Genomic DNA, 20,871 nt, shown 5'->3' with positions numbered 1-20,871 from the left:
GTCTGTGAGACGATGGGAATGTTGGCGCCGTTTCTCGCATAAGCCAGGGGTCGGCTGGCGCAATTCCGACGACTACGAAGTCTTTTGTAGCAGTTCCAGACTTGACCAGATACACACGTATGTTATCAAGGGTTTGTTTCGAATGATCAATCAGCATCAACGCAATTCTACTCTCTAAATGTTAAATTTAAATAAAACGCAATATCAATAAAAAAATAAAAATAAATCAACATTCATCAATAGTTAACATTCAACATTCAACAACAGTTCTTCAGATATGTTAAAATAATATAAGAAAATTTAAAGATCTCATTTTCGAGTGACACTTATTATCAATATTAGTTTCCGATTAATTCAATATTTAACTGATAACTTTTGATTTCACAATATAATTTTATCAGCAAATACGTCATCAACGCACTTATCCTGTCCCTCTTTCATCTATCATCTTCCATAACGTCGATGCGTGCTCTTCTTGTTTTCTTTTCCACAAACAGAATTAGCATCAATAATATATTTCATCAAAGAATTTGCCTTTTGTTTAAAAACAACGCAATGTTGATTTTGTAATGATGAACGATACAGTTATTAGAATAGCCATAATAATAATGATAACAGCAATAATAACTTACAAGTGAAATACTAATTTTATAAAGCTCTAAAAAGATACCAAAATTAAAATTGTTCGCATAAAGATAAAATAAAAATATGCTTTTTAACTCAATTTCTTACCAGTGGCAATCTATTTCAGTATTCAGTTTATTTATTTATTTATATGCCGACAAGTTAATCAGTACACAATTTAATAAAGTAATAATGACTGCATAACGATTATTTCTTTTTTTTTTTGTTCATGAATTTAAGTTGTTAAAAATAATGCACTATGTAAAGCTCAGTTACAATATATTTCACAAATGATTGAACATTCATACATAATTATATGATTTATTAATTTTTTTTAATTATTTTTTCTGTTCACAATGACGATGAAGGCGTATTTAATGAATGTATCATGGAAACGTTTTCTTTATATTTCTATTTATATTTATATACATACACACATATATATATATATATTCTACATATACGTATGTATATATATAATATACTATATATAATTAATTCTTGTCATTCTTATTTGTTTATCGAAAGGATTATGTATTGTAAAAACACATTCAGCACTTTCAGACGAAAACGCACTCCGTATATAGTTCATAATAATTACTATTAGAAGACCCAGTAAAGCGTAGCCTTCGAGGGAAAGAAAAAAATATTAAGCACTGCGTTTCCCAGCTTCCCTCATCTATGATTTAAAAAAGTGTATTTTAATCTGTTTTATTATTATTATATCTATAAATTTTTACTTAGTATTAATTTATTATTAATAATTAGTGATTTCATTGGATATTTTGTTCACAAACCATGCCTGTAATTGTGATCAAATTTCCACTGACAAATTCACTTTAGTTTCGGAATGTTAACGTTTATTTTCTACACCAAACGACTTTATCTCTTTTTTTTTTATTATTCTTTTTATTTATTTCATTCTTATTATCTCGAGTATGAGAGTAAATTGACCTACTATTCGTCTACATCGATCGCGTTTCTGCAAAACATACAAAAATTCTAGTTATAGTAATAGTAATAATAATAATAATAATAATAATAATAATAATAATAAAAATGATAATAATGGTAAAAAAGAAAAATAATAATTATTCATTACTTATATTTAATTAATTTGATAATTTCAAAACAGCTCTGAGCTTGTTGCACCACTCCAAGGATTTTTATAATATTTTATCTCTCTTATTAAAGTGTATTATTAAAAATTTTTAATTAATTGCAGTGCGTTAATAAGCAGGACATAATTATGTGTTTGGTGAGATTGTGAGGCGGGAGGGATTCATTGGGGAGGGAGAATAGCATTACAAACAAATGCAATGCATTGGACAAGACGGCACACTCTCTTTATATATTCCTTTTTCTATCAATTAAATGTTCATTTTTTCCATTATGTTTCAAGATTTATAATGTAATGTACAAGAAATGAAGTTACATTATCAAGTAATCAAGCACATGTGAAATAATGATACCGACGTGTGCGACTATCTAGATCGATTTTTTTTTATTTTTATATTCTTTTCTAAAACACTGTTATTTTATTTAGCGTTTATTAAATTGTCACATAAGAAAAATTTCTAAAGTCTTTCATTCTTTCACTTTTGTTTCACTTACAAATTCACGGTTAACGAACACTCGAGAAGCCAATTAAAATCAATTACAACATTATTATTATTATTTCTGTTTATATCATTTGTGTGTACTTGGCAATTATTTTAATACAATGATTTAGTTTATATTTTTTTTTTAAGAATATCCAACTTTTTCACTTTATATTCTCCACACTTGATGTTGTGGTATATCTGTGTAAAAAGTGTAACTATAATTCTAGTATAATAATTATAATAATAATAATATTAATAATAATAATAATTATAATAATTAATTAATACAATAATAATAGAATTAATATAATAGATTTGCACAGGGCAAATAATTCTAGTGAGAACGTCAATCCATGTTTAAACTTAAAAAATCTAGAGCCGATCACACGCTCTCACATACCTTCCTGTCACCTGCTTGCTATTATGAACTATCTCGAGCCTATCTATCTTAAAATCATTAGCATTTATTTGCCCTCTCCCACCCCTGAATGAAAAAATAAAAAAGTTGTTTGTTTGAAAACGCGTCAATCCTTCTTGCGGCATTTTGTACTCTCACGAGGGCAGGTGTTCGCCGTTGATTCGTGTTATTATAGTAATTTCTTGTTGATGTTAATATTGTTTCGGTCGATTTATCAATTTTTTAAATGATGGTTTTGTGTTTATTATGTTTTTTTGTTGACGATGATAATAATAGCAACTTAATGTTGACAAAATAGTCACTCTTGATTAACGATTTGCATTCTTTAGTTGATTGGATAACCAGTCAAGACCTTCGTACAAACCATCTCCGCTCGTGGCACACGTGGCTTGGATATACCAGTTTCGATTGCGTAACGAGTGTAGGCCCAATTTATCTGTTATTTCTGCCGCATTCATGGCATTTGGCAAATCCTACAGGAAACATAAACACATATATTTCACGTCAAAGTACATAGTAAATATTTAAATTAAACGAACAATAATATCGTAATAACTACACATCAGCTATTGATACTGACTTGTTTATTAGCGAATATCAACAGTACTGCATCTCTCAGTTCATCTTCAGCCAACATTCGCATTAATTCTTCACGTGCTTCACCAATACGTTCTCTGTCATTACTGTCCACCACAAATATTAATCCCTAAATAATGGTGATAAAAATATTTTAATTAACTTGTTGTGTTAGTTATATTATTATTGATTAAAAATATCGATTACATACTTGTGTATTTTGGAAATAGTGCCGCCACAGAGGTCTGATTTTATCTTGGCCACCAACATCCCAAACAGTAAAACTAATATTTTTATACTCAACAGTCTCTACATTGAATCCTATAAGAAAAAAAAATAAAAATCGTTAGTACAATTGACTAATAAAAATACTCCGATTTTATATAGTTAAATTTCACTATACCTATAGTAGGAATCGTTGTTACAATTTCCCCTAATTTTAATTTATAAAGGATTGTAGTTTTACCGGCTGCATCAAGACCGACCATCAAAATTCTCATTTCTTTTTTGCCAAACAGGCCTTTAAATAACGTTGCAAACATATTCCCCATGGTTGATAATTAACTATATAAATACCTAAAACACAAAAGAAAATAATAAAAATAAATAACATTGCCATATATTACTCGAATCTTTCAACATTGAAAGCTAAATTAATTATAAACAATAATATAAGGTACTGGATATGTGCCAATTAGTTTTATGACACAATACAATACGAGTTTGAAGTTCTCTTATTAAGTTAACATTCGTAAAATATAAATACTCAAGAGTTTACATCATCATGATAAAACCTGGTAGCAATTCGCGAACACACGACCACGTAGGAAGTAATAGCGTGGCTATAAATTCATTCTGTTTATTCTTTAACAAAGTTTTTAGAATATAATTGAACAATCTAACTGTTTAACGTACGTAATGTGCTAGTTAATTAGTCGAAAAATAATTGAATGTGGTTTAGTAATCATTAATTTTGTCAAGGCATATCGGGGTGTTGGTGGTACCAATAGGGCAAGCGTGCATGCATCAACGGAAACTAAGCCATCAGAGAGAAACCATGAATCATTTTTCACTTCCGGAAAAACATAAAGAAAATAAATGAAGAAACATTATAATAATCATAAATAAATGTTCAAAGTTACATTGGTAGGTACGTACTTTCTTATGTAAATTATTGACTAAAAAGTTCCAGCGTGTCTTGTCAATCTGTCGAGGGTAGTTGTCTGTCACCTTCGACCTACGTCTCTCTCGGGAGGCTGAATAATGTCCAATTTACGCTGTTTGTCCAAGTAAAATACGTTTATTGTGACCTGTTTTATTGGTTACTAACTTAAATGAATCTATGCTATCAATATTCAACACTATATTTACTTACTTTGCACTAAAAATGATTATTTTTACACGAGAAATGATAAAACATAAAACCAACACTCCCGAAATGTCCCGTATGATAAAATGGCGGATGTAGAAAGGATTCATGCTTCATGCCACGTATAGGGCGACTCATATAGCTTTCCATTGGTTGATCGTGGTCACGTGACGGGTTAAAAAGTTTCACGGCTTCTTCAAGCTACCGGCAGAGCGTAAATTTCAATTCCTTATTATTCCACGATAGCGCAACTGTACTAAGCCGGTTCAACTTCCGGTTAGATTTTTATTTACGTTGTAAACAATACTTAAACAATAACAATAATAATAGTTATGAATAATGAACAATCTTTTTTTCGACACAAAGAAGCAATAGAAGCAGAATTGAAAAATGATTTAAGCAAAATAAGAGTTTCTAATCATTATTTAAATGACATTGACATTAAGGTAGTTACATATGTATGGTTATTTTTTTGATATTTTTTTGAAAAAATTTACAATTTTATAATTTAATAATTACAAGGCCAACAAAAAAAATTTATTGAAAATATTCAGGCTATTTTCATCTAAAATTATTGGAAATAATAATCAATTTTGACTGAGAATATTTCATTTGCTCCAATTGGATAATAATAAATATTGATCATTTATTTATAGATGAAATTGGACAAATTATTGAAATGGCTACGTGAAACACCAAAAATTACTACAATTAGAGTAAATACTTTACTCAGTAATCCTGATGCAGTAATAAGTCATTTAAAAAACAAAATTGAATGTTTGCCAAAAATATCAACTTATCCTAGTTTGCCAGAATTAATTGTTGTTGCCAATCGAGAAGACCTTGCTAAAGATAAGTTATCGAATACATCTGAACAATTGCATCAAATCATTGTGGATGAGTCATGTGGAGCAGCTGTTCTCAGAGGATCTCATATATTTGCTCCAGGAGTTATGGGTCTCACTTCTGGAGCAAAAGTTGGAGATAAAGTCGAAGTATTCGCAGATGTTTATGGCCGATGTAAAAAAGGTTTTGCAAAAAAATATGAGAATAATGAAAAAGTTTTTCTCGGTTATGGGATTCTACAAAAAAGTCGTAATGAAATATTTTTTGAAGATAATAAATGTAAGGGAATTGCTGTTTTAATGAACGAAACAACATCAGGACTTCCTCAATTAGGCAACGAATCTTTATTAGAAGGATCTGGACTTCTTCAAAATTTACCTTCAATAATTTGTTCCCGAATACTCGATCCTCAACCTGGAGAAATAGTTCTTGATATGTGTGCTGCTCCAGGAAACAAAACGACTCATCTTTCTGCTTTGATGAAAAATGAGGGAATCATTATAGCAATGGATAAAATTAAATCGAAAATTACCAAACTTCAAAACAACTGTGACACTTTTGGCTGTAAAAATATAAAAATATTTTGTTATGATGCTACTAAAGCTGCTGATTTAGAAAAAAATTCTTCTACAAATTTAATGGATGGACCTCCGTTTCAAAAAGAAACTTTTAAAAGGATTCTATTAGATGGACCCTGCAGTGTTTTAGGAAAACGACCTCAGCTTTTTAATAAAATAAGTTTAAATGAACTTCGATCTTTTACTTCGCTACAAAGGAAACTTTTTGCTGCTGTAAGTTTCTATATGATTTCTATTAAAATAAAGTACTTCTAATAAATGGATATTACAATAATAGGCAATCGAACTTTTGGAACCTGGAGGATTTCTTGTTTACTCAACATGTACAATAACAATATCGGAGAATGAAGGAATTGTGGCTTGGGCGTTAAAGAAATATCCAGGTCTTCAATTAATTTCTGCAAGAAAAAAATTGAATTCTCTCGGTCTTGATTGTTTTCCAATATCGCAAGGGTACTGCATCGATGATTTACCAGAAGAAAAAGCAAGCTGTTTACTCCGATTTGGCCTCGAAAGTGATACAGTGGGATTTTTCATTAGTTTATTCACTAAAAAACACCCTTAAAGGTAAATAAAAAAAATTTTTTATATATTTTTTTAATTTTCATATTTTATTTCATAAAAAAAAAGATTGTCTACACGTAGCTCACTTATGAGTCAATATAGTTCATAATAGTACATAAATAAACTAATTATTCTGAGGGTAAAAAATTATGCGTTTACATAGAAAATCGATTTGATTTAAAAAATATTATGCCAATAAAATGTATTTATCAGTTGTCTAAATATTAAAACCAAATCCACAAAGGAGTCATGCTTTCAAAATCAAATTTATCAGGTTGACCAATATGAGGAATGTTCGGAAAAGATTCAGACCATTGAAAAACAGCTTTTTCTTCAGACCAAGCAGGTCCACATGTAGCATCAAATTGTTGTAATCCATTATTATTTACTAAAGCAATTTTTGAATCAATAACTCCCATTGCTACTGGTACTTCTTCAAAATCTCCTCTGAAAGTCATGACTTGTTTTAAACTTGGTAAATCATATAACAGTTTTGAATGAGAACTACTAGATCGATTTTTAGGTGATAATATTCCTTCATGGCTCTTCTCCTGCATATCCAATTGATCATCAATCTCTGAAGTATTTACCATCGTTTTATCGAATTCACCACGTTGTTTGACTTTAATCAACCCTTCATTCTCCTCTGAAGTTACCAACAATGAGTTTCCATCACAAAACAAATAACCTTCTTCTTTCAACCTGTCTGTGTACTCTACAACATGAGTAGCAGTCGGGTGTTGTTCAACAAGCCACACAGACAGATTGTTTGGTCGAACAATGACCCATTGAAAAGGCTTCCAAGGGTTTCCTGGATCTTCTCGTCTTGCCAATAAACGTGACCAGGTGTGAGCATCAGATGACAGCCAGTTCGCTGCCATTATCTTGGCTGGAGTCATTGCGATATCCTACAATATCAAATAGCAACTTAATTGAATAAATAATAATTTTATTTTACTTGATATACTTACAAGTTCAAGGTTTTTTGTATTGGATGCCGTATCTTCACGTTCACTATTGTTCGAATTATCCATATTATTGGCTTCTTGTAGATTGAGAGACGTACCAGCTAAAATCATCAGATCTTTATTGTTTTCTCGATAAAGGATATAATATTCATCCTGCGATGATAAAGCTCCAGGGTAGGATGAGATTGAAACTGATCGAGTTGCCAGACGTTTTGAATTTTTTGCTCCGGTCTCGTGATAACCAAATGTATACTTTTTTAGAAGTCTCAGCATTTTTCTATATCTAAATAAAATTGTAGATTATATTAATTTTTATTTTTAAATAATTATAGTTAAAATTAAAATACCGATGGCAAAAGATTTTAATTTGGCAAATATTAATTGATTTATCAAATCAAAAATTTGTATTCTATTTACTGTTCATTATCATTATTTCAATAATACGAGTTCAAAAAAAATATTGTTTTAATACATAATGTTTGATGGAATTGTTACTTAGGATATTTCATATGTATCATTATTTAGCCAAAATATTTATTTTACATGTTTATGCATGCAACTATAGATAGCTTATCTCAGTACCAGAAGTCATCCATTCCTTGTGAAAATTCAGCAAGACAAATAAATGATTATTTTATTAAAATCAATTTTAAGATTAATTGATTAATTTAATAAATATAATTATTTTGAAAAAATACTTACGGTGCAACAGTATTGTGTACAATAGCAAAAAATGATTCAGCATCAGTATCTTCATTAGTGACATTTTTAAGAAAAATTTTCCCTTTAATATCATCATGATCTACTCCAAAATTAGGTAAATCAGATGCCATTGCTAGCCAAAGAAAATCTGCTTTTGGAATGTCAAACGATTTTCTACTACGCCGAACAGCAAACCTCCAGCCTTCTTCTAGGCCCTCTAATTGCACATAAAATAGATGAATGATATGCCAAAATGGATCTTCTGTTTCCAGAAGTCTCGCTTTAGTCTTTAATGTTTCATAATTCTCTAAAAGACGTTGACGAATTTTATCACAGGTGGATTCCAAATCTCCAGTGCAAACAATGCCTATTGTGTTAAACCAATGATGATGGATCAGTTGCCAAGTCAAGCTACCTTCAAGCATTCCTGCTGAATAAGCTTGAACTGTATCAGGATACATTGGTGATGTTTCGATTTCTACCAAAGACCAACCAGTCTCATGAATTCTGGTCTTATAATAAGCTCTTGCTGCACCTTTAGGAAGAGATTCTAAGTCGTTTCCTTGACCCCAAAATTCAATACGATATATTTTATTATGATTCCATGTGACTGTTGCTGAGTAAGTTCCATCATTATTTACTCTAAATAAATAAATAAATCTATAGTTGTAATTGATATTATAACTTCTATAATAAAGATATTAATGTTAACATGCTTGGCAGACTAAAAAACACTCACCCTCCAAATTCACTGAGAATAATAGCACCAATGCCAAGCAGAGCAACAGCAACAAGAATGTAAGTGGAAACGCGGGTTTGTAGCCACGAGGCTCCTACAACCTTCAACATTTTGTCTCATCTGTAAGCTACGTCGTTGATAATCTTTCTACGGATCTCTCAGTTTCATCCAAAATTTATCAGTCAATATAAACAATGGCAAAGACATTCGGGACGTTCTCAACCCATCGATTACAGATTTTTTTCTCCAAACTCTGGTCCGCTATTAACGATGCAGACTACTGCCAATTTATTTCCAGTATAATTCACAGCTTGACTCTCTGGAAAAAATTTAATACAACATTTTTTAATCATAAAAAATTAATAAATAATTAATCATTATTGATTATATAAGTTGAAAGCTATCAGCCAGTAGCAAATTGATTTAACTATTGGTATGATTTAATTCAATGTCGTGATTATTAATTATAAGGTGGTAACGATGATCTTGATGCCAGTTTTGCAATCTAGTCTAACAAGTAACAAATTGCGTATATAATTAGTTGTTAATTAATCTGCTTGACAACCTAGCAAACTTAGTATAATATTCCTTTGAGTATTTTCATCATATTTTGCAATTTGTAGCAATCTTGAGCGTTGCAATATTCTGTTTTCTAAAGCCATAACAATTGATTTGAAATGGTGTGCATTAGGTACTATGGTTGATGGTAGGACAAAGGTTCCAACGTGGAAAGTTGAGAAATTTGGGCGTTAAGTCGGTGCCCGTAGTTTTATTGCATTTCTTTGAAAATGTCATAAAGTTAAGAATTTAGAAAGTTTCAAAATTTTAGTTTAATTTTCAGTAGATTCTTTTTGTATTAACAATAGTTTTGGTTTAATAATTTTATTGTTAGAATTAACATTTATTTCGTGTTAAAAATAATTAAGGTATAAAAATGATAAAAATATATATGAAAAAATAATATATTGAAATACACGTGTCATTTGTAGGTGATAATAATTTGTGATTCATTTCTGACGTTTATACAGCCGCTTAAAATCTTTATCATTACACAAATTAATGGCGCGTATTTCTGACGACAACGGCGGCGCCCTACCATGACCTCGTGGTCTCTTGCTTAAAGATCTAGTAATCGTTTAATCCGATCATATTTCACTACTTCAGTTTTTAATATCCTATTAATTACTTCAAATTATGATATTTTTACATATATTATTATAAGAGTAAAATTTTTTACAAAAATAAATTGTTTCAAATAAAACAAAATCATTGAGTTGAAAAAAAGGAAGTTGAGTAAACTAGAATTTTAAAATTAAAAAATATAAAACAAAAACTTACATCTTTTGATGATAGTCCCTTTTACATTTAGGAAATAACGAAGAGATGTACATAGAGATTACATTCCTCAAAACTTAGAATTGCTGACCGTGGGATCGCAATGGACCAGTTGCTCCGACACTGAAGTCCAAGCGTGTACGATGTGATGACTGTCTCTGGTTCTGTCTCACTGACGTACTACGATAGACTGTAGGCTTGTGTGGACTTGCCGTTCGTCGCCTACCCATGATCCCAGTGCGAGCAAGAAGACTAGACCCTGCTGTCTCTGCTCCAAAGTAAGACAGTGAGCAAATGAAAAATAGGGAGAGGGAAGTCTGTATCGAGTTATGTATTGAAATACTCGAGTTAGTAACTCAACCAAAGATCAAACTACTAGGGCGTTTTTATTATTCAAATCCAGGTATTTTGTCTATCGGCTTCCTCTGTTGGATTTTATTTCTAAACTTGTCCATCGACATTGTGTCTAGTCAATTCAACAGAAAGTAACAAGAGTCTAGAAGGGAGGGATTAATTTTACTTTGTCATGAAATACATTGACCATAAATGAATATATATATATATAAATATATTTATATAAAAGGGAGAAGAGAGAAAAAGATATGAATAAGAAAGGGAATAAAACGATCAAAGTACATGCGTTTCAATTAAAATTAATCGAGACTTATTTGTGCTGTTTTAGTTGAAGTAAATAATATATATTAACTTTTTCAAGTGATGTTATTACTTCTGGCTTTGATGAAGGAAAAAATGCCAAGTATGCTAGCACGTTTAGGAATTTCTTGATTGCTTCTTTATTGGGAGATGCCCTTTCATCAAACAATGAAGACGATGAGAAGCTCACCCTTTTATTATCATACCACACTAGAATTCTTCACATCTTTTTTACTAATTTTTTGTGGTAGGTCTCTAAAGAATTTCATATCAATTTTTAATTTACCGCATATTCTCATATCTCCCAATGAATTATCATTTATTTAATTTTCTTTATTTAAAACCCGGAAAGCAAATATTTAATAAGTCAATATTTTTCCTTTTTTTGTATTATTTATTGAAATTTAATTTATCAACCAACCAAATCATCATTGGAATTAATTCAAATATTTCAATAGAATGTGACCTGGTTGTATATTCTTTCTTATTTGCAGATGAAAGCTGATGATCCACATGGAGAAAGTTAAGTAAGGGAAGACATTCGCGCGTGCTCAGCAAGTTTTGAAGCGTGCGCTTTGCACCTTGCGGTGTTTTACAAATTCTTCAGGGCGGCAAAAATGTCAGTTCTCATCTCGAGAGGAATCTGTTAACTTGAAAGGGATCAAAAGCTTGATTAGACACAGTGATGAAAACCTTGATTATTATTCTATTCGGCATAAGCTTGAGTTTAGCATACCAAAATGGTCATCACCTCGGATTTCCAGTTCATTCTGTAGCTCTGGGATCTCAAGCTACTTTTTATTGGAGGTATTAGATTTTCTCAAACTTTCTCTGAAACATAAGTAAGCATAAATAAATATGATAATGACTTAACGATAAATTTAGAGTGGAACCAACTAAAGAAACCGTAGAAATAGAAGTTCATTATGTATCAGAAGATCATTCTTGGTTTGCTGTGGGATTTTCAGACCGTGGAGAAGCCAAGCCTAGCGATTATTGTGTGCTTTGGATTGATTGGCATCTAAACGTACACTTTCATGTATGTATATTCGATTTACAGTTAAATGGATAATAACGGGAAATTCTTGTAATTAAAAAAATTTTCAGGATGCTCAAGCGAATGAAAAAGGAATTATTGAAATTGATTTACAACAAGATTGTAAAGAATTTGTATGGAAACGATCTGGAGTTGGAAATGTAACTAAATTCGCGTTTACTCGTAAATTTGACACGTGTGACGAACAAGATTATGTTATCGAAGTTAGTATAAGGCTCAAAATATCAAACAAGAGATTATTATGTCCTCATTATTGTTATGATTTAACTTGATACTACATCAGTGTGATACGATTTAGAGAGGTACCACCCACATTGTTTGGGCAAAAGGACGGGGTCCGCTTTCATCTCTAAAAGGACTCAATATTATCAATGATGCGACCGCTTCTGGAATGTCAAGAACTGAACTGTTGAGACTTGTAGTTCATGAGAAACCTAAATTTCCATCTGATACATGGAAACATGATCTTCTTGCTGATCATGTCAATGTTCCTGACGAAGAAACTACTTATTGGTGTAGAGTCGAAAAACTGCCGAAAGCTTTAAAACGAAAGTATGTTTCAATTGATAATATTTATGAGAACATGTTAATCATTATTAATATTACTAATGAATAAATGTTTATATTATATTTTATAGACATCATATTCTTCAATTTGGCCCTGTAATTCAAAAAGGAAATGAGCATTTAGTTCATCATATGGAAGTTTTTCATTGTGCAGGTCCTGCTAATGCCATAATTCCACTTTATAATGGTCCTTGTACTGCTCCTGATCGTCCTCAAGCAACGCAAGTATGTTGAAAAAGTTTTATTGACTATTGTTTTAAAATACTAATAGTGCATATAATAGTTATTGTTTTTTTATTATTTTGTAGATTTGTAAAAAAGTATTGGCAGCCTGGGCAATGGGTGCAGATGCTTTCATTTATCCAAAAGAAGCTGGTCTATCAGTTGGTGGAGAATCCTTTAATCCTTATGTGATGCTTGAAGTTCATTACAATAATCCAGAACGTATAAAAGGTGCCATTGACTCCTCAGGAATAGAATTTTATCTTACAGAAACTTTGAGAAAATACGACGCTGGCGTCATAGAATTAGGCCTTGAGTACATTGATAAGATGGCAATTCCTCCTCATCAAGTAATTATGTCCTAGAATGTTCTATTTACTTGTAGATGATTAATTACTTAGTCAATAGATAGAATTTTTAATAATAATAATATTGTAGGAATTATTTGAGTTGTCTGGTCACTGCATATCTGAATGCACAGGCGTAGGTTTACCTCAGAGTGGAATTTTTGTATTCGGATCTCAATTACATACTCATTTAACTGGAACGGCTGTTCGTACTAGACATATTAGAGATGGACGTGAATTACCTCCGTTAAATTATGATAATCATTATTCTACACACTTTCAGGAAATTCGTTTACTTCCTCAACCTGTACATGTTCTACCAGTAAGATCAAAAACTGATAAAAAATTTTACTTAATTATCACGATCGTACATTGATAATGAATGATTAATACTTTTACGGATTTACAGGGTGATTCATTGATAACAACTTGTACATATAATACTCAAGATAGATCAAACGTAACACTTGGTGGCTTTGCTATATCTGATGAAATGTGTGTTAATTATATCCATTATTACCCCAACACTCGTTTGGAAGTTTGTAAAAGTGCCATTAGTGATGACGCTTTACGTACTTACTTCCGATATTTGAGAGAATGGGAAAATCAGAAAACAGATTTTGATGATGCCATCTCTAAAAGCTATCAAAATATTGAATGGACCAAAGTTCGAGTTACTGCTCTTCATGATCTTTATCAGGCTGCACCACTTGGTATATTTTTAATGCAATAATTTTTTCCTCAAATTTGTTTCATTTAAGACAGTATTGAATGTCTCATAGGAATGCAATGCAATGGTTCTGATGGATCTCGTTTACCTGGACTATGGGATAATATAGCTACGATTCAAGTTCGATTACCTTTACCTCCACCAGCCAGAGATTGTCATGATATACATGATTTGTCTAATTATGATAACAATTTAGATCATTCAATGTGAATAATAGTATATTTAAATATGTAAAGACAAAGTAAATTATTGTTCTTTAAGATTGTTGAGTAAAAAGTTTAAAATAGACTATTAATCGAAAATTAAATATTAGTTTTATGAATAACTATCATCAGCACGATAAAATACTTTTAATTTTTTTTAAATTGACATATCTAAATAAACATAGCTAGTCATACATAATAGATTGTATAATGGAAATCGTTCATTACAAATTGTTGGCTAAATTAAATTCATAAATACTTTTTTGATGATTTACAGCTTTTTAATAGTACATTTAAACTTTTTATCAACTGAATAGAAATGTTTCACAGATTTATTTACCAAAGGTATCTTTTATTAAGATGTAATGAGTAATATATCACAATCGTCATCACCGTGTACATTAACAATAATTATCACGGATGTATGTCGATTGTCTTTACATCATTGGATTAATGCTTATTAAAAATGTACAAAAAAATCTGGCAGCTGTTTTATATGTATTCTTATAAAAGTTTGTTCTTCACATCAGGAATACTATATATATATAGAATATAATACACTTTCCCGTCATTTGGTGGACGGTGAACTTGTTTCTATCAAGTTTCCTTTACATTATTTGATTTCGCACAGAATATCGCAAAACCAAGTGAACTAAAGTTTATCAATTGTTTTTTTTGGCCAATATCTCACTAATTAATCAGTTAATCCTATCTTAAATCTAATTAAACTGTTACTAAGTCACCTTGTGCGTAAAAATTTATTAAAACCACAATTTTTAAGAATAATCAAACATTATCTGGCTTTGAGATATTCTGCTAGATGAATATTTTTCACTGGAATTTTATCAATTTTACAACAAAACTTTATCAATTATTTTTTCTTTTGGCACTATACCTACATTAAAAAATAGTTATAAAGTACACGATATCACGCGTGTCTTTCGTGTAAAAATACGAATTATATAGAATATATATTTGTCCAAAAATGTAAATCCATTAAAACAGATTAGTTTAAACTTTATTACTGGCTTATCAGTCTCTATGAATGAATACGCATTAACCTGCGCAAAGCTTTGAATAAACAACTGCGACAAGGACGTATAGATATTTAGGAAAAAGTTTATATTATATATTTGACAATAGAAATGTGCATTTACGAAGCAATACCTCTCATGTATTTAACGTTTGACGTTAATATTCACCAGAATTTGATTACTTCTTAAAAGCATTCCAATAAATTTGCTATTTTACTGACAACTTAGTAAAAGATAATATAATAAAATAAAATCGATAGTGTCGATATTAAAGATTATTTGTTGCTCATTATCAGGACTAGATTAAAGCGATTGATTGTTTTCCCGCGGGGCAATATTCATCTGCAAAAAGCAGTAGAGTATCCCCGCTTGGGCCATAACGTCTACGGTACCAGCTGCAAGTGGATCTCGACTTTTTGGATCTGAACGTGAATTGCTTGTACCAGGACGTAAAAGTGTTGGTCCAAAAACTGTCGCTAAGTTATGCAAGGACATTTTATTTTGTGTTTCATGTTTATTGACCCGTCGTAAGTGTGCCAGCAGGAAATCAATCACCGCCTTGTTGACGGACGGCAAATTTTCATAGACCCTACGAAGTGCCATGCTACGCGCTAGCTCACCGGTCTGGAAGGCCTCCAAGAATGCTGGATAAAGTGCATCAGTGAATAAAGCTTCAGGCATTTCACGAAGATAGAGTTTTAAAACTCCGGTTACCGAGTGTACGTCAACCTGAAAAAAAAATAATCATTCGTTGTAGTATGATTCATTTTGGTAATATAATACATGAGTCAGTTGTCAAGCATGAACAGACCTCTTTCAATAATTGTTCAGCTTCGTATGAATTGCTTTCAAAAGACTTTCGCAATTTTGTGACATCAGATGCTGAGCCGGATACCCGATAGAGTCCCACTTCGCTCATTCCACGTCTCTCTACCTCCCTCACGCAAGCTGTTATGATAAATGGAACATCGCGTTTTTCTCGTCTGAAATAGTCATTTTTTATCAAGTATTCGATAAGATATAATATTATAGGGAATATCATTTCCATTTTATTCCCTTTTAAAAATTTTATATTATAAAGTAAACATAAAAATACATACTTGCAAACTTGTTGAATTTTTGCGCCAAAAAGTCCTTGAGGTTTAGCTGAAGGAACTCTTCTGAGAGTTACTTCTGAAGGTACAAATTTGAATCCTACATCTAAACTGGTTGGTCCAACGTTCAAAGACCTTTCAATGGAATCTGCCTGCAACCAAGAACGACTCAAACGTTGAGTACATTTTCCTCTTAACACAGATCTTCCGGCACATTCTTCGTAAAGTAAAATTCTGAGATTTTGACTTCCTTCAAGCTCAACAACAAATGTCTCCCCCCATGTAGGTGCTTGACCTCTCACAATTCTACTTTTAGCTCTTTTAAAATAGTGTCCATAACTATCAATTTCAACGACGATGTATAAATCTCCCGGTCGATCTAAACCAGGTGGCGTTAAACCTAATAAAGTGAGATGTAAGTCTCCAAGTAGCAAACTCTCATCTCTGCCAGATCTCAGTAGATAACTTCCCATATCTGTTTGTAAATAAGTTCTACAAGCTGTAACCCAAGCTTGAAGTTCATACATAGAAAGTGGGAAAGACCCTGGAGGTTGGCCACCTTGTTGAAGAGCCTCAACAGCCTCAATCCATTGAGATCTTTCAAATTCACTTGACAGGAAGAACGTATAACTATTTTGCACTCTATGTTGATTCTTATGTGACACTCTTAACAATAGATTAGGAGATGCTAAAACAAGTTGAGCTTCAAGTTCAGCTAATTTTTTTCTATGCTTCTCTGAACACCTTCCGAGTCTATTCTTTTTCTCGTCGTTTCTTTCTTCCCAAAGAATTTGATCCCTGACCGTGCATGCTTGAGACCTCAAGGCTACAACATTTGCTGGACTAGTTTCTCTTGGTTCAATTCCATCTTCAACAACAACAGCTTCAGCCACAGGAACGTACCATTTTAATTCAAACGTAAATTTATCTCTTCCAGATGCTTTATATTTAGCACAAGCAATTACGTCGTTGAATAAGAACAAATGTCGCAGCTTTCGATGGCCGTCAGTAAGCTCAACAATGAACGAATTTTTAACGAGTCTTCTTTGCGCTCGATCGTGACTTGGAAACATTGATTTTGTTTGGATAATATTAAACTCATCAAGGAAAATTCTTGTCATTGATAAAGCTTCTGATAGAGGAGCATGATCTGCATGGCTTGCAGGTGTATGTTTCAAAAGATCATGAAGCACCAAAGCATTTTTTTGAACTCTAGCTACTGGCTTATGTAATAAATCTTCTAAAGAAAGACCTGGACCCTTTGGAATTCCTCGCAGTCTAATATCCCTCGTTATTTCTCCAAACTGAGCTGAATTAGCTGAGCATCTTCTCACAGTGTCTGTAGCTCGTGCATAATTATGTAAAAATGCTCCATAAAGATTAATATTACTTGCCATAACTTTGAATTGCTCTCCAATTGTCGTTTTACTATCCCATTTGTCTAATTTTCCCCTAAGTTCGTCTAAGAAATTTTGATGCAAAGCATGAAGTTCTGGAATTTTATAAAACATTGTACCAAACTCTTCTTCGGAAATAACAGGTTGAGAAGTAGTCAGTGTTGCACGAATAGCTTTCATATACTGTAACATTACTGTAAGGCATTCAACGTAAACAGTTTCACTTTCTACCACTGAATTTATGATACACTTGACCATTGAAACTCTATCATCTTCATGATCTTTAAGTTGTCTACGAGGAGTTGTTGGTGTTGGTGATTCAAGACTACCTTCACTTAAACTTAAAGGTTCTGCATCACTGCTTCCGGTTTCGTTATCAGTACTGAGAGCTCTTAAAAGAATTGGAGGAGCTGAATTAGCCGCTTCTTCATCTTCACTGTCAACAGCTGTTCGATGCTGAATGAAATAATCAATATTAACATAATTGCTACGGTTCCCCGGTGAATCAGGCAGAGATGGTGGTCTTCTGATGTTTCTATCGTTATTGATTATTGGAATTCGTGCGTCAATATAAACATATTCTCCTGTTTGGTCTAAAGCAACTGAATCATAATATGGCTCTTCTTCCGATACTTCAGCATCACCATCTTCGGCATCGTCACTTCTTTTTTCCGTCTTATCTTTTTGAGTCTCTTCACTTATCTCTTTATCTTGACTCTTGTCTTTTTTTGTACTCCCTGTTACCTCGATTACTGTCACATAATTACTAGGTATATCCGGATCACTGTTTCTTCTTATTTCATCTAAAGTTTTTACAGGACTCTTTGGAATTTCACTTTTAGGTCTTCGTGTAGAATTTAAACTAGAACTCAGTTCAGAAACACACTTGTCTTGAAACTTACTGATATCTTTTCTAACTGGTAAAAGAGGAACTGTTTCAGCTGTTGGCGAATTTGTACATTCTTCAGTGTTTGTCTCTGAAATCCTTTGAACTTGTCTTTGTTCATTCTTAGAAGAGGGGGAAACATTTACTGAGCTTGAATTGGAATTAGCTGCAAGCTTCCTATGATGTTCAACATCCGCTAACAGCCTCTCTAAATATTCTACATAAAATTCTTCTTTTTCAAGCTCTTCTCTCAGTGTAGCGACCTGAAAAATCATCGTAATGAATAATCGTTAATTAAACTAAAAATAAATTATAAACATTATTATAAAAAATTATTAGACCGTTACTTTTTGTTTATGTTTGATGAGATTAGCCCTCACGTCTTCCTCCCAAGCGGCAGGAAGTGCGCTGTCTGGAAATCTTTCGACCCAGACTCTCTGAAAGTCACCAAAAACACTCATTGCTCTTGTCCCAGTAATTTTTTAAAGCACAATCAAGCTCAATTTATGCATGGCAACTCTCTTTATGGGGTATTCTTTATTTATGAGATAATCACCAATCAATCGATGCAATAACCAGCGTGTATCACTTTTAAATTAAAATTTGGTCAAGTTTAAAGATAGAATACAATCTTAAAATACGTTTTACACGCCTCCTTACTATTAATGTATCGTAGTATTTTTATTTACGATAATTTCACTGTGCGTACGAGCGTAGTTTATTCATAAACTGATTATAACCATGTAATCACTTGAGTTATTTATAAAAAATAATATATTAATGATAGTACAATCATTTAATAATTAAATGGAACCTGATATATGCGTAATAATTATTATGAAAATATTACGAATGAGTATAAAAAAGGGCGGTTTCTCCTGCACTTTAATTAAATTATCTTTAACTTTGCAAATGTCTTATCTCGCTTACAGCTTGCTTGCTGCTTTGCCCAACAAATTTTACTGACATCTCATGGTGAGAATAGTAACTTCTATCATGTAATATGAGCTTGTGTGTCGGTGTGATCGACCTACCAATCAGCTGGTGTAACTATAGTACATTTTCATTCTATTATCAAGGTATGGATAAATATTTATACATTTTTGAGCTGAAATTAGTTTTCCATGTAGTTTTGAGCATAAACAATTATTTTATTGATTTTGTTACCTATTAATTTGCTTGCAGGTATTGAAAAATACGACATTTAAGAACTCAATAGTAAGGAAAAAAATTCGAAGGAGGGGGAAATATCTATACGTATAGTATACTCACATTTAGAAGTTGTATGAGCCCACATACAAAGGACCATGACATAAATGACTTTGTTGCATGATGAAAAGTCAAGATAAGTCCATATAATGTGTGCAGGATTGAAATGCAATTTTAGCAGGTTGTCAATCAATCTAGGTACATAGAGAGTATCTGGAATCTGATGACAACCTGCCACAACCATGTCTTTACACGATCGAAAATTAAGATCTTCTGTTATTGAAGAACTGTCTGATCATGTTTCTTCTCGCTCCAAACACGACATTATTGCCTGTCTTAATACTGTCAAAAATGATCCCAAAATTTTTGACGATTTTTGTAAAGGAAAAGGATTAGATATTTTAATCAAATTATTAAAATATCAAAATGCTCGGATTCTTGATATAACTCTTAGTATTTTAGCTAATGCATTTCTTGAATCCAGCATCCGAGAAGAGGTTTTTTTTTTATTATAATATTTTTTTTTTCTCATTATTAATTAACTATTAGAGATTAATTTTCAAAAATAAATATGTTAACAGGTTCGGGATTCGAAACTAGCTCACAATGTGATCTGGATTATTAAAAACATCAATTCCAATGGAACACTTCATTGCAGAGCGTGCCGACTTATTAGCAACTTAGTTCAATCTGAACGTCATGCAACAATTTTTTGTGAAGCTGGAGTTATAAATGTATTAAATGGTATTATCATAGACTCTACAAGTAGCTCAACACTTTTGATGGCTGTACGAGCTGTAAGGTAAATGAGTTAAAAATTCTTATCAAATTCTAGTATGTTTCGAAAACCGATTCGTATCATTAAATTACTAAATTTCACTTAATTATAAAATTTCTAAAAAAATATGTCCATCTATTGATATTTTTAGAAAATGCTTTTTTATTTCATGAAACGATTAATTACAAAACATTAACAGGTTCTCTTGAGAAAGTAAATCCATAACAAATCATGCTATAGTAACATAAATATCATTGATAAGGTCAATGACTCAATATCTTCACTACATACACGTGTGCCTATAATCTTAGTATCAAGTTACATTCTAGTGATGCCTTTATGACCTTTAAAATATCGTTGGATGAAAGTT

At 31.7% G+C, this 20,871-nt stretch overlaps 6 protein-coding genes across 10 annotated transcripts in view; 3 read left to right on the top strand and 3 right to left on the bottom strand.

Annotated features, from left to right (window-relative positions):
* The window catches only part of Rnb (R and B), an 80,976-nt gene that overhangs the window by 57,547 nt on the left and 2,558 nt on the right, over positions 1-20,871 (top strand). Inside the window, exons 2-4 of the mRNA XM_035085917.1 lie at positions 19,447-19,593; positions 19,700-20,220; positions 20,305-20,525. Coding sequence (XP_034941808.1) covers positions 19,966-20,220; positions 20,305-20,525 — 476 coding nt within the window. The 5' untranslated portion in view covers positions 19,447-19,593; positions 19,700-19,965. The remainder of the gene's footprint in view (positions 1-19,446; positions 19,594-19,699; positions 20,221-20,304; positions 20,526-20,871) is intronic.
* Positions 1,510-4,734, bottom strand: Arf79F (ADP-ribosylation factor 1). Of its 4 annotated transcripts, none has more exons than XM_035085928.1 (6): positions 4,598-4,726; positions 4,381-4,499; positions 3,626-3,798; positions 3,434-3,543; positions 3,227-3,352; positions 1,510-3,119 (listed from the first exon to the last, which is right to left on the bottom strand). In XM_035085928.1, the coding sequence occupies exons 3-6, from the start codon at positions 3,771-3,773 to the stop codon at positions 2,955-2,957; spliced, it is 549 nt and encodes a 182-aa protein (XP_034941819.1). In that variant the 5' UTR covers positions 3,774-3,798; positions 4,381-4,499; positions 4,598-4,726; the 3' UTR covers positions 1,510-2,954. The 4 variants fall into 4 exon arrangements, with proteins under 4 accessions (XP_034941819.1, XP_034941817.1, XP_034941818.1 ...); XM_035085926.1 differs by having other exon boundaries at positions 4,381-4,532; positions 4,598-4,716; XM_035085927.1 differs by having other exon boundaries at positions 4,381-4,551; positions 4,598-4,676.
* On the top strand, positions 4,672-6,745 carry LOC118068483 (tRNA (cytosine(72)-C(5))-methyltransferase NSUN6). The gene is made up of 3 exons (XM_035085921.1): positions 4,672-5,037; positions 5,248-6,228; positions 6,293-6,745. The coding sequence occupies exons 1-3, from the start codon at positions 4,924-4,926 to the stop codon at positions 6,578-6,580; spliced, it is 1,383 nt and encodes a 460-aa protein (XP_034941812.1). The 5' UTR covers positions 4,672-4,923; the 3' UTR covers positions 6,581-6,745.
* lama (lamina ancestor) lies at positions 6,608-10,506 on the bottom strand. Of its 2 annotated transcripts, none has more exons than XM_035085919.1 (5): positions 10,327-10,506; positions 8,989-9,307; positions 8,250-8,909; positions 7,551-7,830; positions 6,608-7,487 (listed from the first exon to the last, which is right to left on the bottom strand). In XM_035085919.1, exons 2-5 carry the CDS (start codon positions 9,096-9,098, stop codon positions 6,804-6,806), a joined length of 1,734 nt encoding a protein of 577 aa, XP_034941810.1. In that variant the 5' UTR covers positions 9,099-9,307; positions 10,327-10,506; the 3' UTR covers positions 6,608-6,803. The 2 variants fall into 2 exon arrangements, with proteins under 2 accessions (XP_034941810.1, XP_034941811.1); XM_035085920.1 differs by having other exon boundaries at positions 8,250-8,891; positions 10,327-10,505.
* Positions 10,588-14,325, top strand: Tbh (Tyramine beta hydroxylase). The gene is made up of 11 exons (XM_035085918.1): positions 10,588-10,726; positions 11,006-11,224; positions 11,472-11,784; positions 11,863-12,016; positions 12,085-12,237; positions 12,333-12,586; positions 12,673-12,826; positions 12,910-13,173; positions 13,262-13,492; positions 13,580-13,883; positions 13,953-14,325. Exons 3-11 carry the CDS (start codon positions 11,663-11,665, stop codon positions 14,108-14,110), a joined length of 1,794 nt encoding a protein of 597 aa, XP_034941809.1. The 5' UTR covers positions 10,588-10,726; positions 11,006-11,224; positions 11,472-11,662; the 3' UTR covers positions 14,111-14,325.
* LOC118068478 (active breakpoint cluster region-related protein) lies at positions 15,299-19,457 on the bottom strand. Its single transcript, XM_035085912.1, has 4 exons — positions 18,862-19,457; positions 16,238-18,777; positions 15,949-16,120; positions 15,299-15,866 (listed from the first exon to the last, which is right to left on the bottom strand). Exons 1-4 carry the CDS (start codon positions 18,973-18,975, stop codon positions 15,441-15,443), a joined length of 3,252 nt encoding a protein of 1,083 aa, XP_034941803.1. The 5' UTR covers positions 18,976-19,457; the 3' UTR covers positions 15,299-15,440.

The sequence above is a fragment of the Chelonus insularis genome, unplaced genomic scaffold (assembly GCF_013357705.1).
Source record: "Chelonus insularis isolate UGA/USDA-ARS -01 unplaced genomic scaffold, ASM1335770v1 contig_3_pilon, whole genome shotgun sequence".
In the NCBI taxonomy this organism is placed as follows: Eukaryota; Metazoa; Arthropoda; class Insecta; order Hymenoptera; family Braconidae; genus Chelonus; species Chelonus insularis.
Note: the sequence above shows the minus strand (reverse complement) of the source record. Positions and strands in the feature narration are given on the sequence as shown.